An 18102-nucleotide genomic window follows, 5' to 3' on the forward strand; every position below is an offset into this window, starting at 1 on the left:
ACCTAAAAATAGTTCTATTACAATGAAATGTATACTAATTTTTATTTAAGTTTAGTAAACTATTTTGAAACTTAAATTTGAAAGATTTACAAAATTCTAGATTTGTATTTTGATTTTTGACAATTTTTATTTAGTTGAAGAATTTCATCAAGAGGAGGAATTGCTTTTCTCAATTGGATTCCAAAATAAACCTGAAGCTGAGTCAGATATACAAATCCCTGAAGAAACAATTAAAGAAGAAAGACATGTTTTTGATGATCCAATTGATTTCTTTGCTTCTGATGATAGAATACAACCCATAACTCTAGACACTGCAAACAAAATTGCCTCAAATCTTATTGATGAAGTAGAAACTGATGAATCCTTAAATCAAGACTTAAATTTAAAATTAGATAATAATAAGTCTGATGATGATAATGAAAACAAATGTGATTTAGCCAAAAAACAAGATGTGATTGAAATTATTTCAAAAGATAGCCCAGACATACTAAATTTAGAAACAGATGATAATGACTCTATTGGTTTAATAGTTGATGGTTCAGTTGTGAATCAAAACATAACTATAGATCAAACTGATAATCTTGAAAATTTAGTTATCACAAAATCTAATAATGATTTAAAAACTTCTCCTACTCCTACTGATGAAATATCATTGAAAACAATTAATGAAAACGTAGACCATTCTGATAATTTACTTGGTGTAGCTATATCTGAAAATATCCAAAGCTCTGGTAATGAGAATGGTAAAAATATATTAGAATTCAAAGATGATGAACTAAAACAGAAAGAAGAGAGAAATGGCATACCTGACGAGAATATTATAAACTCAAGTGTTAATGGAATGCTAAATATTGAAGAAGAAACAAGTAACAATTCTGATGAAGCACAAGCTATTTCTACTCATGAAAAATTGACCGATAATGATCATGATATCTTAAAAATTGAAATTTTAGATTCAAACATACTAGAAAAGAAGGAAGACATTGCAATTCTTGAAACAGCTTTTGGCAGTGAAGCACTGGGAGAAAAAATAGCAGAAGAAAATTCAACATTTGCTGAAGAAAACTCTGAAATTATAGAAAAGCAAGAAAATTTAGATCCCCAAGAAGAAAAATCCGCAACAACTGAAATTGAAAAATCCTCAAAAATAGATTCCGACAGTGAAGCATCTGAAGATAAAACTAGTGAAAGTGACGTTGCTGACGGAGCTTGTTTAGGCAAATCTACAATGGAAGACGATCAAACAGATAATTCTAACATGGAGCTTGATGACTTAAAAGCCAAGGTATTAATTCTATTTACTTTTTTTTATTTCTTTTCTGAAATAAAATGAAAAATTAAATAGAAGTCTTTGGCCTTCCTTTTTTCATTGCTAGCGGCTTCGCCATTGGAGTCCTCTAGGGGTATTTGAGATGGTAAGAGACCCCCTCCCCCTAATATTATTTTAATTTTTAAAAAATGGGATAAAGGCTGAAAGATTATTTTGGTTATTAGGGGAAATGGGATAGAAATGGAGGGTGAAATAATTGTTTTTTCGTAAAAATTACCAACGTCTACTCGTGATCAATACTAAATAGTCCAGTAGTTTAATTAATATTTTATAGGTATGGCCTGTTTTTGAACATTGTGACGTAGACAAAACAGGACTTATATCTATCAATCATCTTATACAGCTTTGCAAAGAACATGGACAGGTAGGTAGATAGATAAATAGAACGATAGATAAACCAAGGCAACAATAGATAGATTCCTGGCTTACACAATAGACATAGGGAAAAAACGTATATCTATAATACAAAGTAGGTTGATGTCTGTCCGTCTGTCTGTCCCTTAAGATCTCACTAACCACTGAACCGATCGGATTCTACTCTTCAGGGTATATACCTACTGGTCCTGTGGTGGTTTTAGGCTATTTTCTTGGTGGTTGGGACACCCCCAACCCCCCAAAAAACAAAAAATCCCTCCCCCATTTTTTTTTTTTTTTTAAATAGAAAGTAGTGGGGGCACCTTAGTGGGGGTACTTAATTTTTTTTAAATTACCTCTTGGGGATTCGCCCCTAGAGGCTGGAGGTGAAGCCGCTAGTACATATAGAAAGAATTAGAAAAGACAAAATTATAAGCAAAATATTCAGGATGATATCAAAATATTTTCTCTTTACTTCACAAGTTCGAAATGCTACTTTAACTTTTTAAAAATTATCTATACATATAATATATCATTTACTGAAGAACTATTTGTTCAGGAATCTGAAGGGTTGCTGTCTAAGATTGACAGGAAAGGAACTGGTATGCTGAATTTTGATCAATTTTTACAGGTAAAATTATATACTTTTGTAAACTGATTACTAAATGAACCTCAGCAAATTTTCCTGTATGATTCATTTGACATCGCCTAAAAAAACCTCACGCTCTTAAATATGGAAATTAATGCTAACGATAAATATTATTCTTAGGGCGTAGCAGCTTTGTTGGAGCCTGAAGAAGCAAATCTTGACGAGGGTAAGACTATCATTGGCGTGCACACCATTATAGTGAGGGAGGGGGGGAAATGGGCAACCAAGGTTGAGGGATAAAGAGCCAAAGGTTTTAACCCTACTTCAGAATTTTTATAGAATCTATATAACTTATTTTTTTTTTTAAATAAAGGAACTGAAAGGTTATGAAAAGTAAAAAAAATATTTATCTTAAAATAGTTTTCTTTGGCTGTTGCTTAAGATCTTAATGGCCATAGGTTATTTGTTATAATGTTGTCCTGAGGCCGGTAATTTGTCCTCAAACCCCAAAGAGACTTTGCTTATATCTGAAAAGAGGAAAATAAATGTTAATTTCTTTTGGGTGAGGTTGGGGGACAGGGAATAATACATTTTACACAGCTGTTGTTCTCAGTGTTTTAATATTCTCTCCCAAAATCAAAAAGTGCTGTCAGTTTAGCCATTTAAAGGATCCTAAGCACCACACATGCAAACGCACAGTCCTATATAACACATAACACAAAATTAAAGCAAAAGTGACAACCAAATCAAGAGAGATTCTAAGATCTATAAAACACGCTTAGCAAGATGCAATAAATGGTCATTAATTATGTTTTGATACTATCCTTAAGTTTGTTTTAAAAATGATCAATCTTTGTTTCAACCTTGGTCACTTCAAAACAAGGAATATTACATTCGTTATGGAGTAGCTAGTATATTTGTTTTAATGTTAAAATTCCTTGATTTTTGAGAATTTGTATGATAAATGAAAATAATTATAATAACAAAGGGTAAAATTTTATTGGGGTTATTATTAACACCTATACAATGGCGTGCAGAGGTGGTGTAAAATTTGAGGGAGCGAAAATAAGAGTGAAGGCAGGCATTCAAAATTTTAATTTTAAGGGGAGAGGGAGGGGGTGTTTACATCCTTTTTCGCATGCCTATACTTTTATACCATTCAGTTTTTATAAAGTATCTTTTAGTACAATTTCAGTTGAGGTAAAATTGACATATGCAATGTATAATATATTTTAGAACGATAATGCAATTATGATATTTATTATTAGCCTGTTGTTTCACTCATTGAGAAGCTTTGCTTCTTACAACAAATAGTCGCCTTAAGATTGATTAATTTTGTGTAATTTACCATAACATGATATACCAGGGAAATATCACAAATCATTATTAGATAGATAGATAGATAGGAAATTTTGATTAGATAAAAATGTGTAATATACTACGTAAAATATGAATAATTTATATTTTTGCAAAAAATGGATATCTTTCTAGAAAAAAATCTAAGCTATTTTAAGTTGAATATAAATATAAATGAGTACAACTACAAATATTTTTCAGATAAAAAGATATATAGTTTAAATTTGGATAGAAAGATATTGTAAACCAAATGAAAATTATTATAAATCATTAAGTTCTGATTCAATGCTTTTCTTTCACTATATCAGACAGAGCTACATTATAGCAAATAACATTTTTCTAGAACTCATAACCAGTGGTTGGCAGCAGCACTTTCAGCCAAGTGGCTGTGGCTGAGGGTGGCTGTTGCTGAATGCAAGTATGCGGCTGTGGCTGAGGATGGCTGCAGCTGCGGGCGGCTGGTTCTTCTTCCAAGCTGCAAAGCTTACTAAAATTCGTGCGGTTAAAATTTGCTTCTGCTACTTTAATTTTGTCTGGGCTGTCATATTGAGTATTTCAGCGAGAATAGCTGCTAAAAAGCAGTTTTTGGCGATGCAGCTGAAGGTTAAAGCAGCTGAGGCTTCGGATGGCTGATATTTTTGTGGCTTATAATTTCTTTCAGCCTCGCGGCTGTCACTGAGGCTTAATGGGAGCTGCTATAAAAGCAGCCCGGCACATTTTAGGCTTCTGTAAGCCGTTGCGACTGCTAAGCTTTTTTCTTTACAAATGAAAACTAGGGAATTGTTATTTGGTAAAATAAAACAGCACCCTTAAAATTATTGCTTTTGTATTAGCTTTTCTTTTCTTAACTGTTTCATATATCAATAACCAATATTTGATAGTTAGATATTTTTTAAAAATTAGTTAAAATTTGGAATTAGCTTATTAAGTTAATTATCTCAATATATAAAGTAGTAAGGTTTTTTTGTCTAAGATTTCATAGACTACTAAAACTGAAAGAGTTCTTCTTTTCATCGAAAAGACTGAAAATCGATGCATCCAATTGGTACTTATAGTAACAAGGACCTTGTATTCGCTGCATGCTAGCGCATCAATTCAGTGCAGTGTGTAGATAATGGATATATATTAAGTGGATATATTTATAGAGGAAAATTTGTCGTCACTTAAGGTTGCTGATATCACTTTATCAGAGTACATAAAAAATCTGATGCAACATCCAAGTAATAATATATCGATTGTCTAGATACATCGCTCTACAACGCGTTCAACGTAAAGCCGTTTATACTTAAATACAAAAAAAAATTGTAATAAATTTTGATTATTCTACAAAAAAAATTTTTGTTTAATGTTACAGATCTAAGGAAATCATTTTAATATGTTTTTTTCTAAAAAATTATTTTGCTAATTTTGACAGATTTTCGGATTGTATAGTACACTAGTATTAAATACCTGGATTTCAGGGGGGGGGGGTGGTATCATGGAGAGGAGGGGATTGAAAGTGGGTTGAAAAAGGGATGGGGTAATATAGTAGTATAATGATCAGAAAAGAGTTTTCACTTTTCATCAAAAAATATACTTTTGTTTAGAATTTAGTAATAGTAAAAACTAACAAATCAATTACCAAATTTTTAAAGAATTATGAAATAGAATAGCATAAATAAATAAGTTTAGAGAATTAATTATTGATTTTGGTATTGTAAATAAAACAGAATAAATATATTCATATTATTTCAATATAAGCATTTAAAATCCAAACATCATCATCATCAAGGAAGACATATATATTTTTAGCGTACTTGAACGGACAGACTTGTATTATAAAGTAGCTGCGCTTATAAATAGTAGCTAGGGGAAAGGCTTAGTTTGTCTTACTTGGCTGTTACTTTTTCACAAGTATGTATGTACACCACAATATTAAAAACTACCTGGTTTCAAACTATGCAGGCGCTTCCAAGCCACAGTTGGGTATAGGTAATAGTGGTTATATGTAACATTAAAGTGGTTATAGCAGCATAACAACATTTTCGTCTGCTACTTTTGTTTTGTACAAAATTATAAATATAAAGTTAATTATTATATATGTATTAATTAAGTGAATTTAATGATTTAAAGTGATTAGTAATATAAAAGTTGTGAAAATTATATTGTGAATTAAAAGAATTGAGGTAAGTTTATTATGTATAATTTCTATATCAAGGCATATGGTTTTTGCATATAAAATTAGCCTTTGTTTTGGTTTTAATTTTATTTAATTTCTTTTTATATTTATAAAGTATTGGTTTATGTTTCATTCAAATTCTATCAACAAACTGCAACTAAGCCTTAGTTCCTGCGGTGAGCCTTTAAACATTAACCTTACCCAACTTAACCTAATATTTTTTTTATAAACATAAAGTACAATTCTGTCCATTGGGTTTTGTAAAGTTTTAAGCTATTATAAATTGAAAACCTTTATTAGGAAGTTCCTTGAAGAATGTACAGTTTAATGCTCAACTAATCTAAACATATTACATACTTACTTATTTGTCTAATGTAAAATTATATATTATAAGAACTACATGGTAGAATCTATGTTATTTAGGACATGGCTTTGAAGTTTTGAGAATAAAAAAATACTTTTAATTCTAAAAAGTAGCCAATTGCATTAAAGATATCTCCCTTACTATTATTAGTTCTTTAAAGGATTTAAAAACTAATTATGTAAAATAAACCATTTCTAGAGTAATTTTTTCATGGAAGTCTCTGACTGTTTTTGTATAAAATCATTTTTTTAACCTATAGATATATAAAATATCCCTTAGCTCCCTGTTTATTCTTTTTTGGGGAGGGGGGGGGGGTGGTGGGCGAAGCCATGTGTTAATTTAATATATTGATGTCATCAAATAAAGTGGGCGGGGAAACTCAAAAAATGTCCTCATTGGTGTTTCCACGATTCAACTTATGCTTATGCTTAGAAGATTATTTTCAAATCAACCTTTTATTTAAAACTGTATTTGATGTAGTCTTAAAAGTAAAGAAATCATATACCTATAAAACTTCAAAGAAAAGAATTAAAGAGGATCATAAACGAAAAGTATTTTTTATCTTTGTGGTTATTTTTACATTTCTTAATACTGATGTATCTTAAATTACCTTTGAATACTCCGGGAGGGAGGGAACATTGAAATGTGAATTAAACTAGTAGGTAAAATGTTTCAATGATTGCTCAATTTATTGATTCAGGCTAGCACTTTCCAAACTTTTCAATTATTTTTATTTACAGAAGAGATAATTTTGTTTATCATCATTGGGGATGTCATTCATTGCCTTACTAAATTGAATTATTGATCTATTATTTATTGTTTATCCCTTCAGATATTGACAAATACAAAGTGAATTATTTAGAAGCTGCAATCAGAATAAGTCTAACATTGAAAAAAAAACGCAAGGTTACCTATTAAAGAAGTTTTTTGGAATTTGGACAAATACTCTGGCAAAAAAAATTGCTTAACATAAAGAGAAGGGTAGGTTTCTGGTAAAATCCGTAAAGGTTATGTGTTATAAGTAAAAAACAGTAGTAGAACGATAAAAATTTATGTTAACTTTAAAAAAAAAATTGCCTATAGTTCTTTTCAATAAGAAATACACATATTTAGTGAATATTATCGTACTACTATTATTTTTAAGCCTTAAAACACACACCTTTACGGATTCTACCAGAAACCTACCCCTCTCTTTGTTATCATATTACGCTCTTATTCTGTTACTTTTTATTGTTTGCAAATTTTTAATTTATGTATATAATGTTCTTCTTTATTAAAGAATATGGAATTAATTTACAGGTACAGGAAATAAAATGTATATTTGTTTCTTATAATACATGTCTTTGTGTTTGTTGTAAGTGATGGGATGTTGCTTCATTTCATATCCTTCCATATTACCACCTTATTTCAATCTAGAATAAAGAGTTATACAGATTTTCTATATGTAAAAGTATGAAAGGTATTTTAACACATTATTTGTAGAGCTATTGAGTAAAGAATGTCAAACTGACCGTCTCTCCGTGTCACGGCGAGTTAAATCACTACTAATTGGATTTCTGCCATGTAAGAAATTTATCCAATAAAAATCAGGGTTGCCACATTTTGTCGATATATTTTCCCAAAGTTTATAGTGATTTTTTACATGTAATAAATCAATTTTTGAAGTTAAATTATAGCTTAAGATAAAGAAAACTAGTTTATTTATTTATATTAATTCTTAAATTAACTGCTTTATACATAAAATTTCTCAAAAATGACGACTAAAGTTTAAGAATTTTAAAGTCTGATAATCTTTAAAATAGAGCTTTTACACTCATTATTTTGAAAATATTTAAAAGAAAATACATTTTTAAATATACCCTAGCAATTTCTTTTCATTCTGATAACTAAAACCAACTATCCTAACACTTTTTAAAAATGGGGTCATTTATGTAATTATTTTCCATAAGGTATGTGTTCTTCAAGACTTTAAAACATGAATAGAACACTAAAACTTGGCATGGAAGTTGCTCTAATATGGTAAAATGTTGAACTGTGAAGAAATTTTATTGAAACCACCCCTTATATCAAATTTTCATATCGAAATTTGCCAGGGGATTGATATACCTTCCTACACCCTGTTTTGTACACTTTCGTTTTTGACCCCAACTCCCTACAAAAAGTATTGAAATTGTGAAGAAATGGCTGCAAAACTGCTGTTGCCGCCGAAAACTGTTTATCCCCCCAAAAAATTTTGCTTGTTCTTACTTAATCAGACAATTTTGTAAAACTTTAAGGCTAAACAAGTAAAATCAATGTCCTAGTTGGACCCAAGTATAACTGAGATAAGCAAGCCTAAAGTAGAAACCAATCCATTGCTTTGAGCTAAGAAGGAAGGCTGAAATTACGGGTAAGACGGTACTAACCACTACCGCACGTAGTATAGCTTGATATCTTATGGTCAGACATGGATTTACACAGTCATATTTAAAGTTTTAATTTGTGCTTTAGAAATAAGTTAAAGTGCTCTTAAAACAGAGTAATACATGGACATCCAAGCTTTTTCATTTTTTTATGGGGGGGGGGGGAGGGGGTGGAAATTGTAAATTAAAACTATGGGGGTAATCTTTATAACATAGAGGCAATGACGTCCAAGCTATTTTTTATTTGTAATTTTATTTTTATATTATTTTTTAAAATTTATCTTCATTTGAATATTATAAAGAAGGAATCTGTAACATTAGGATTTAAAAAAACATTTAAATATTTTTTTTTTTTTGGGGGGGGGGGTGAATTTAAAATATATATATATATTCCAAAGTCTAAGAAAGGAGGACGAAACCACATGTAAAAAAATATTGAAATATTTATGAAAATATTCAAAAGATTCAAAGTGGCAACTCTGTTTTGACAATATTCTTACGCGGCATTCACGCGTATTCCCAGTACATGTAAATGTGTACAGTTAACAACACGATTACAATTAATTCATATACAAATGTTCTGTGATAATTTGACACTAAGTGACTTTAGAACTCTATAGCATTTGTGTGATGTTTGATTTTTCATTTGAGAAAAGGTAACAGTCTAAGTTACGGTGGTGTATTATCAAATTTGGCGATATTTGTAACTAGTGGTGAAAGGGGTCAGAGGTCCAGTATATACCTCCCATTAGCATTGATACTCCTCATTTTAACCCACTAGAAATCCTTTACTCACCCCCTCAAACCATTTAAATCCTTTAATTTATCCCCTAAAAATAAAAGGCTTGGACGTCCCAAATAGACTAAAACTATCTAAAGGCACATTAAATTTGAAAATAAAATAGTTAATCCCTATTTAAAGCTTCCTTTAAATGGAGAACACAATCGGCTGGGTCTTTGTATTTTATTAATAAAACATTACTTTTTTTGCCAAAAATGCTAATAAAAAGAGAAAAAAATCATATGATAAATCCCTTTTAGTGTTGACTAATCAAAAATGCAATCTATGCTGCAGATAAAAAGGTGTCTAGGTCCTTGGTTTAACATTCTACATAATGGATTAACTTTGTGATTTTTTTTTATAAAAGACACATTACTATACAATTCTTTAAAATTAAGTGATTTACATGATGAATTTGGTTAATAAAAGCCTGTTTTTATTGTACTTGACTGAAATATTGATTATAGTCATTCAGTGGCGAGTAGAGGATTTTTCCAGGGGGTATATTACAGACAACATTATGGGGGTATTTTTAGTGTTAGGGGGTTGTATACCCACCCCTTGGTGTCCTTCCACTCACCCAAAAGTGTCCCTATATTAGTAAATTGACGCGCGAAGCGCGCAAATTTTTTCTAACACCCCTCTCAAGTTTAAGGAGGTGTATTTTGTATCTTTACTCTTCCCTTGGCTATATTAGTGGGATGTAGACTCTTGTCAAGAGTGAGGGACATCTAGATGGTGTATTCACCCGCTAAACCTCCCTTTGTTGCCAAGAAAATAGCCTAAAACCGCCACAGGACCAGTAAGTATATTCCCTGAAGAGTAGAATCCGATCGGTTCAGTGGTTACCGAGATCTTAAGGGACAGGCGGACGGACAGATAGACAGACAGACATCATTCTACTTTGTATTATAATTAACAGTATGTCTTGTGTATATCTGTCTGATTTTAGTTTAAGATATTCAATCCACTTGAGTGATATGGTTCTTTTTTGCCGTGAAACTTGTTATAGGTCTAGGGAAGGTTTTACAGCCCTATTGAAGCTTATTTTTAGAATTTCAGAAAAAGTTTCTTAAGCAACGAATAAACTGTCCAAATAAACTGTGTATAATGATCAGATCATCCACGGAACTATGGTTTTCAACAATTTCTATTTCAAAAACAATAAAAGGGGTCTGATTCATAAAAAAAATATTTTTAAGAGTCTAAATAAATAGTATTATTAGCGAAGCTACTCTATAAAATTAATTTATCCCAGCGTCTTTTATATGACAATGATCATCTGCTCTGTAACTTACTCGGTCAGTTGGTCCATACACAATTTATTGTGTTTCACTGCATATGAATGTTGTCATCCTTGTTTTTCAAGTATTTGACAATGATTGAAATATTTTATTATTCCTTCTTGACAAGCATATTAATTTTCTTGTAAAATACTGAAAAATAATATTTTGTCGAATTATTCTCCTGAAATATTTTCTTTAAATTATTTTCAGACATTACATTTTTTTTTAGTAATTCAGCAACAATAAATAGTTCTTTATTATTAACACTTTTAAGATTTTCCTTCTTTTTAAAAACTTTATTTTAGTCTATATGCAAGTAAGTTCAGCATTAAGTAAAAGGTTTACATATCTGAGAAATACTTACCTAAACCATGTGTAAATTAACCCACCAAACAAAAAAAATAACAATAATTTATACTATTTATAATATTTGACTGTATTATTTAAACATTTAGAGAAACCACTTGCTGCTTACTATCAAATAGAACGGAAAAATGTTCATACAAAGTCTTAAAAGCTTAAAATTCTAACGCCATGAAAAATCAAAAGGTTACGGGTTCGAATCTCGGACTATAACAACGTGATAAATTAAGATAAATATTGTTTTTATTGCTTTTATGTCAAATTCTCAAGATTAATATAGAGGGATGAATTCATTGGCCCAAAAATGTGCAAATTGTTGCCATGCAAATTAGGACTTTTTATTTACAAGTTAATAGTCCTACACTTTTATAGTTTTTGGTTGTCATATATACATTTGGAATGAGTATATTTAGCGGTTTTGTTTGTTAACCAAAGGAAATGGCTAATCTGAAATTTCATAACCACACTAAGTAGCAGTAAAGTCAGATAATAGGTGTTTTTATAATTAAGCAAAATTTTGAATATAGGAGATAAGAAAATTATAGCTAATGCAAATGTTCTAGATACCTAAATATTGCTTTTGATATTTGAAGACAGTTAGTGTCCAATGTTTAGACAAAACCGCTAAACTACTATACACTACAAGATGGAACTTTTGCTATTGTGTGTGAGGGGGAACGTTCATATTGAATTACGCAGAATGTCTTAACCAATTGCTTTCATTGCTTAATATGTCAGCTTGCTGTCTTACAGGTGTCAGGTTCGAGTGTGGACCACACCGCGTCATTATAAAGGCGTTAAAAATGGTAACTACTGATTCTGGAGCATGACATTAATATAGGAATAGGGGGAATGCCTTGGCCCACAAACAGGCGCAACTCATTACAATGCTTTGTTAGGACTTCCAGACAAAGTTCGTGCATCATTTATTGGTAGAAATTGCTATTTCCTACAAAATATCATATTTAATTGTTTTGTATAAACATATAAATTGAGAAAATATAGGGAAATAAAGAGGTAATTTTCATATTTGCATTGTTCACAGTTTAGATTATGTAATAGTATTTACATAAATACAAATAGATAAAGTATTAAATCAAATAATACCTAGATAACTTAAGAAAATATATATTGTTTAATGCTTTTATCAATAATAGCACCTGAGAAATTTTAGATTTAACTATTAACTACCTATTTTACTTGTTTAAAAAGTAGCAAAAATGAAGTATTCATTGACATTAGTTATTTGGCAATTAATAGAAAACTTATAAGATACTTTGAACAAAGTCGCCAATATTTAAGATAAACTTTAGCACAATTTAGTTCAATTTGTCATAAAAAAAACATTAGGTATTTTAATTCTGCCAGTATTTTCTCTAATATCTAGTGTAAATTCCGACATACTCAAGATATTGTAATTTTATCTGTAACATATTTGTTTCACAAGACACGTATGCTAGTAAACATTACAATACAATTCTTTTCATAGTTAAGTTTGCCTTACAGCAGTTTCTTTTTTTTTTCAAGTAGAGTGCCTACTCAATGACTAACGCTCCTGCCTGTGTATTTCACGAAAATGACTGATTATGTACCACCTTAATAAAAAATATGCTGGCAGTTTCCTTCAAATCCCCACCAGATCCCCCCACCTTAGTTTGAAATGAATTGAAAATAAGGGGGAAGGTAATAGTTTTTTTCCCCAGAGTTAATTGTTACTATAGGCTAGGCTAAGGTTGGGTATTATTGGGTTCTGGGTAGCCCCACAGGGCTTTGGCACCTCAAGTATTGGCATTGTGGCTTTGACCGGTAGCTACAAAATGTAGTTTAATGTGGAACTATAACAGTGGCATGAAAATTTATTATTGTCACTGCCGTTTATTTAAATTCCATATTGTCCCACTGCACTGGCAAAAAAATTTGAGCGCTGTAACACATTTTTGGCTGAATTCCTATGTGTTAGTCTAAAAAGGTGGCATATCCGCCTTCCCCCTTTTATCCAAGCTCGATTTACATAAATGGAATTTATCGAGTTTCTAAGTGTTTAGATCCAAGTAGGCATGGAGTTGGAATGGTTAAACATGCAGTGTTCAAACTTTTCAACCCATGATTATAATCTTCACATCTTCACAATTATAATCCAATGTCCTATCCCATAAGTTTCCTAATATAAGAACAGTATGAAACTACAAAATGTTTAGCAGTAAGTATTCTTGTTTTAGTCTTGAACTATAACAATGAAGTATCATTTTTTATATGCTGTGCAGAAACTTTTCACAAAAACTTCTCTTCAATTACAGGCTACAGCAAATCTAAAAAATATGGTAATATTTAGAAAATTTGAACTTATATTAAACAAATGAAATCTTTATATGCTACTCAAAATTATCTATTATGTTAACAAATTGTCCAATTTTGTTTTGAATAAAGAATGGTGATTAATAATGAATTTTAAAAAACTTTATATAAATAATAATATGTAAATATTGCCTGCATTGTATAAACATATTTTGTACAGGCGTCATGTTTCATCGAGGGTTATTTATCAAAAGTCAAAACAATCTTTCTTTTACAGCCCTTTAAATTAAATATTGAAATAGCAAAAAATGTTTTAAAACACGTTTTCTCATTTTATGATTCTATTGGTAGCTTATTGGTGTTGTGTTTATTAAAATAACAGTCCTTGTTTGTCAACAATTTAAAGTAATAAGTAATTTCTTTCTGTATATATCTTAGTTAAGACAAACCAAGAATTTATCATGGTAATTAGTTTAATTAGATATTTATGTATAGATAAAAATTCTACAAAATTTTATCACAGGGTTAGAGAAATACAAGGACGGTTTAAATAAACTTTTTTCTTTTTTCTTTGGTGGAATTCCATAGACAACTGACTTTTTAAAGTATAGTAGTTTATATTCCTTATGTTTAAAAAGGGCGTTTTGTCTTTCCGGTTAAAAATTTTCCTCCAAATCCAAATGGTTTTTGATAGCTACATACAATGAAAGTTTTTAAAAACGAAATTTAACCCAATCATATTTAAACAAGGATGACAACATCCATAAGTAGCGAAGTACAAAAGTTCGTGGATGGGACTGACGGTCAAAAACCTGCAAAAAGGCAGTCTGACCGTCATTGTTGATTTCTTCAAATGACCGGAAATTTGATTTGATATCTTTAACTGAAAAAATTTTGAAAATCGATTAATAAACACCAAAGATATGGGGGAAAATGTAAAAAATATAAAATAGCCAAAAAACCTGCAAAAAGGCAGTCTGACCGTCATTGTTGATTTCTTCAAATGACCGGAAATTTAATTTGATATCTTTAACTGAAAAAAATTTTTAAAATCGGTCCATAAACACCAAAGATATGGGGGAAAATGTAAAAAGTATAAAAATAGCCAAAAACCTGCAAAAAGGGACTCTGACCGTCATTGTTGTTTTCTTCAAACGATGGGAAATTTGATTTTGATATCTTTAACTGAAAAAAGTTTGAAAATCGGACCATAAACACCAAAGATATGGGGGAAAATGTAAAAAATATAAAAATAGCCAAAAACCTGCAAAAGGGCAGTCTGACCGTCATAGTTGGTTCTCCAAACGACGGAAAATTTAATTTTGATATATCTAACTGAAAAAATTTTGAAAATCGGACCATAAACACCAAAGATATGAGGAAAAATGTGGAAAATAAAAAAATAGCCTAAAACCTGCTAAAAAGCCGTCCGACCGCCATTGACGTTTTATAGTTATTTGTGCTCCTTAATGATGGGAATGTTGTCAAAAAATTTCAGCTTTTTATCTTTTATAGGAGCTGAGTAAATCCCATTTCCCCCATAGCGTTACGGACTGACGGACTGACTGACGGACTGACTGACGGACTGACGGACGGACAAAGTGAATTATAGAGTAGCTTCGCTACTAACAAGTGAGTAAGTAAAATGTTGTTATAGTAAAATATTTAGATTTCACTCATCGTTAGTTACATTTCACACAAAATTCATTAATTAGGCTATTCTTAAAATGGTGTATTCAGAAACTATGTATTTTAAACATTGCATAAGATTTGAATCATAAAATGTTTTTTAAAAATATTCTTAAACAATGTTTTTAATTTCAGGTATGTTTTGTTTCATAATATTCCACAGAAAAAAGGGTTTAATATTGACATTATGGGTTCTAAAGATGTTTTTAAGGAAATAATATTTTTACCACAAATATAACATGTTAAAAGTAATTTGATACATTTATAGCATAGCCAGGCTGTCATTTTTAATGTTTAGCAGTCAGGCTGTTTATTCAAAAATAATCTGTAGCCGTCTCTTTAACTTCTAATGCCAATTATTCTTTTGGAAGTCTACCTATGGAAGGGATTTTCAGGGATAAGATAAAGGACGATTAAATGATATACATTTCGATGATGATAAACAAATTTGCCCCATCTGTAGATTGAAACTATTGATACCAGTACAATTTAAAGTCCAGTGCCAATGGATACTAGCCTTAACATGACTAACAAAAAACATAATAAAATTATGGACCAATTGGCTCAGTGGTTTTGTGGTAGGGTGAAGCGTTTCAACCCTACAATCGCGAGTTCGATTCAAACGAGCCCCTAGCCTTAAAGATTCTATCAATGAATAACTAACAGTAGTTGCTACTAAAGAGATATATTTTAAACTGAATACATTTACAATAGGATTACTACTATATATACACAATTAGATGATAAAATAGGTTAGGTAGAAGGGGGTGTGGGGAGATGGGGGCGGAGCCCCGTTTCGGTGAATATTTGTGGGGTAAGCTTCAGAAAGGGGAAGGCAGACATCTCCCGGCAAGACAGGTGACTGGGGCTTGGGGTTGTAGAGGGGCCGCGCCCCTCCCACTATCAGAGATGTCCAATTTGACTGCTGCTTGTGAGGTGTCCGCAAGGCCCCGAAGGGGCCGGGTGAAATGGTGATAAACTAGGATTAGCGCTGGGTTGTGATTTGATAAGCCGAAGCATAGCAACTCTATGAAAGGCTTGTCCGTATGATGCCGCCCTACCACAGTTTCCGAGTTCTTACTATGAACGTATAAAAATAACATTAATACATACCTACAAATAGTTTAGTATATAGAATAAGGATTTTAGGATACACTATTAAAGTTGTCATCAACCAAAATAGATTTCAACGCCATTTTTTTTTGTTGGCTACAAAATTTAATTTTCTAGAAATATCTCGTGTAAAAAACTTGACTGATCAACAAACCGTGAAAATTGTATCATAACAAACAGGGATAACAATATTAAAGTGTTTCGAAAATTTATATACGGTCGGGGGGGGGGGGGTGCGTTGAAAGTCCCTCCCCCCCCCCCCCCCCCGGCCCTCTCCTCTCATTTTCTGTGTGTGAACGATAAAAAGGCCAAACTTCGTGACTTTTTAAGTATGGGTATGACACATAACTTTTTGAATATCTCCATTCTGGCGGGCACAGAGTGCCATCAAACCAAGCAGGGTACTGGCTGCTGCCAAGTACAGCTGCGGCCGCTGAAATTTATATTTTGATATTTCTTATATAAAATTTACATAAAGATGAACATTTTCTGCAAAAAAAAAGTTCTTCTAGCTTCAAAATTACAGCCGTTTGAAATTTTTTAATAAAAAAGGACCTAAAAACAAAGGTTGTTAAATAAAAGGGTGAATGAAGCGAAAATTGACTTTGATTTCCTTAAGGTCGGAAATTTATTATCAAACAGGGGACTTGCACAAAATTTTTTAGCCCTCTAGCTCTAATAGGAACTTAGATTAGGGGGGTTGGCGTTGAATCCTACAGAAAACCCTTGATACTTTATATTGGCAGGGACCTGGATTTATTATTGATGAAAGTTCTTGATGCTATTTTTATGTGCATAATAACCTAGTCAAAAAATATCTTGACAGCCGGGTTGACTTTTTATTCATATATTTTTTCTTCGAAGAATTCGAATGTTTGATTGTACAACATTAAAAATTCTCACCATAAACGTGTTGATTACTAAGGACATCATAAAACTATTATGTAATTAATAGTTCTTTTACTCTATGATCATTGTATATTTGTGGTATTTGTACAAATCAGCGGTCAAGAAAAATTAGCAATGATTAAGGTTATCTTTTTAATATACATAATGCATATGTATACATAAAATTCTTATTAGGTTTATCAAAATAAAAATTTAAAAAAACCGTTTTGACATTTGAACCAAATATGCTAATTAACTTGATAAAAGGGAGGGGGCGAAAGTGACACTTTTTGAAACCAAAACTAAAAGTTAAAGGAACTCAACTAAAAAAAGAGTTACAGGTCTGACATTTTGCATGGCAGTTGCTTTTTAGGGGTACAATATGGAACTGTAAAGAAACGGCGTCGCCGAAAACCGCCGAGAAAAGGCAAAAAAAAATTCGGCGGGAAACGGCGGTTTTTGGCGGTTGCGCCGCCGTTTCTTCGCAGTTCCATATTTTACCCCTATAAAGCAACTGCCATGCAAAATCTCAGAACTGTAACTCTTTTTTTTTAGTTGAGTTCCTTTGTTTACTTTTAGTTTTGGTTTCAAAAAGTGTCACTTTCGCCTCCCCCCTTTGTATTGTTGTAAGGCACCTACATAATAGCATGTTATTGAAGGTCATTTTTTCAGTGTCTCATTTTCACACCTTTTAAACACACCACGGAATATGTAATTATCAGTTGAAATCTAATGAGTAAAAAGTGGCTGCGCTTTAGTCTCTAGGTGCGTGATTTATTTGATAGATTATTTGCGTAAAATTGATCATTTTCTTAAATACTGCTACCAAATACAAATGACGGTTGATACAAATTTGACGGATAAAGTTCAATTTCTTACGCAAAATCACTGAATCAAATATAATTCGTCAGCAGAATATGATAATATGATTGAATAGTCAGTCTTTATTTCTTTTCAACTGTCCTTTAAAATTTCAGACTCCCAAAAGACTTTTTATTTATTTCATACAAAGGGTCAAAAGTCTGACAAACTTAGGTTTATAGCAGCTCTGTAACTTTATACAGATTATAAACTACTTGTACAAAACCTTCATTTATTCATTAATAAAATTGAAATGCTTAATTTCACTAAAAG

General features: G+C 31.3%; 1 protein-coding gene across 3 annotated transcripts in view; it reads left to right on the plus strand.

Moving 5' to 3' along the window:
- The window catches only part of LOC145330487 (uncharacterized), a 149187-nt gene that overhangs the window by 3593 nt on the left and 127492 nt on the right, over nt 1-18102 (plus strand). For all 3 annotated transcript variants that reach the window (XM_080175113.1, XM_080175112.1, XM_080175114.1), the window contains exons 9-12: nt 135-1285; nt 1605-1694; nt 2244-2315; nt 2454-2499. In XM_080175113.1, the coding sequence (XP_080031239.1) occupies nt 135-1285; nt 1605-1694; nt 2244-2315; nt 2454-2499 (1359 nt within the window). The remainder of the gene's footprint in view (nt 1-134; nt 1286-1604; nt 1695-2243; nt 2316-2453; nt 2500-18102) is intronic.

The sequence above is a fragment of the Acartia tonsa genome, chromosome 10 (genome assembly GCF_053477335.1).
Source record: "Acartia tonsa isolate MP-2025a chromosome 10, ASM5347733v1, whole genome shotgun sequence".
Lineage (NCBI taxonomy): Eukaryota > Metazoa > Arthropoda > Copepoda > Calanoida > Acartiidae > Acartia > Acartia tonsa.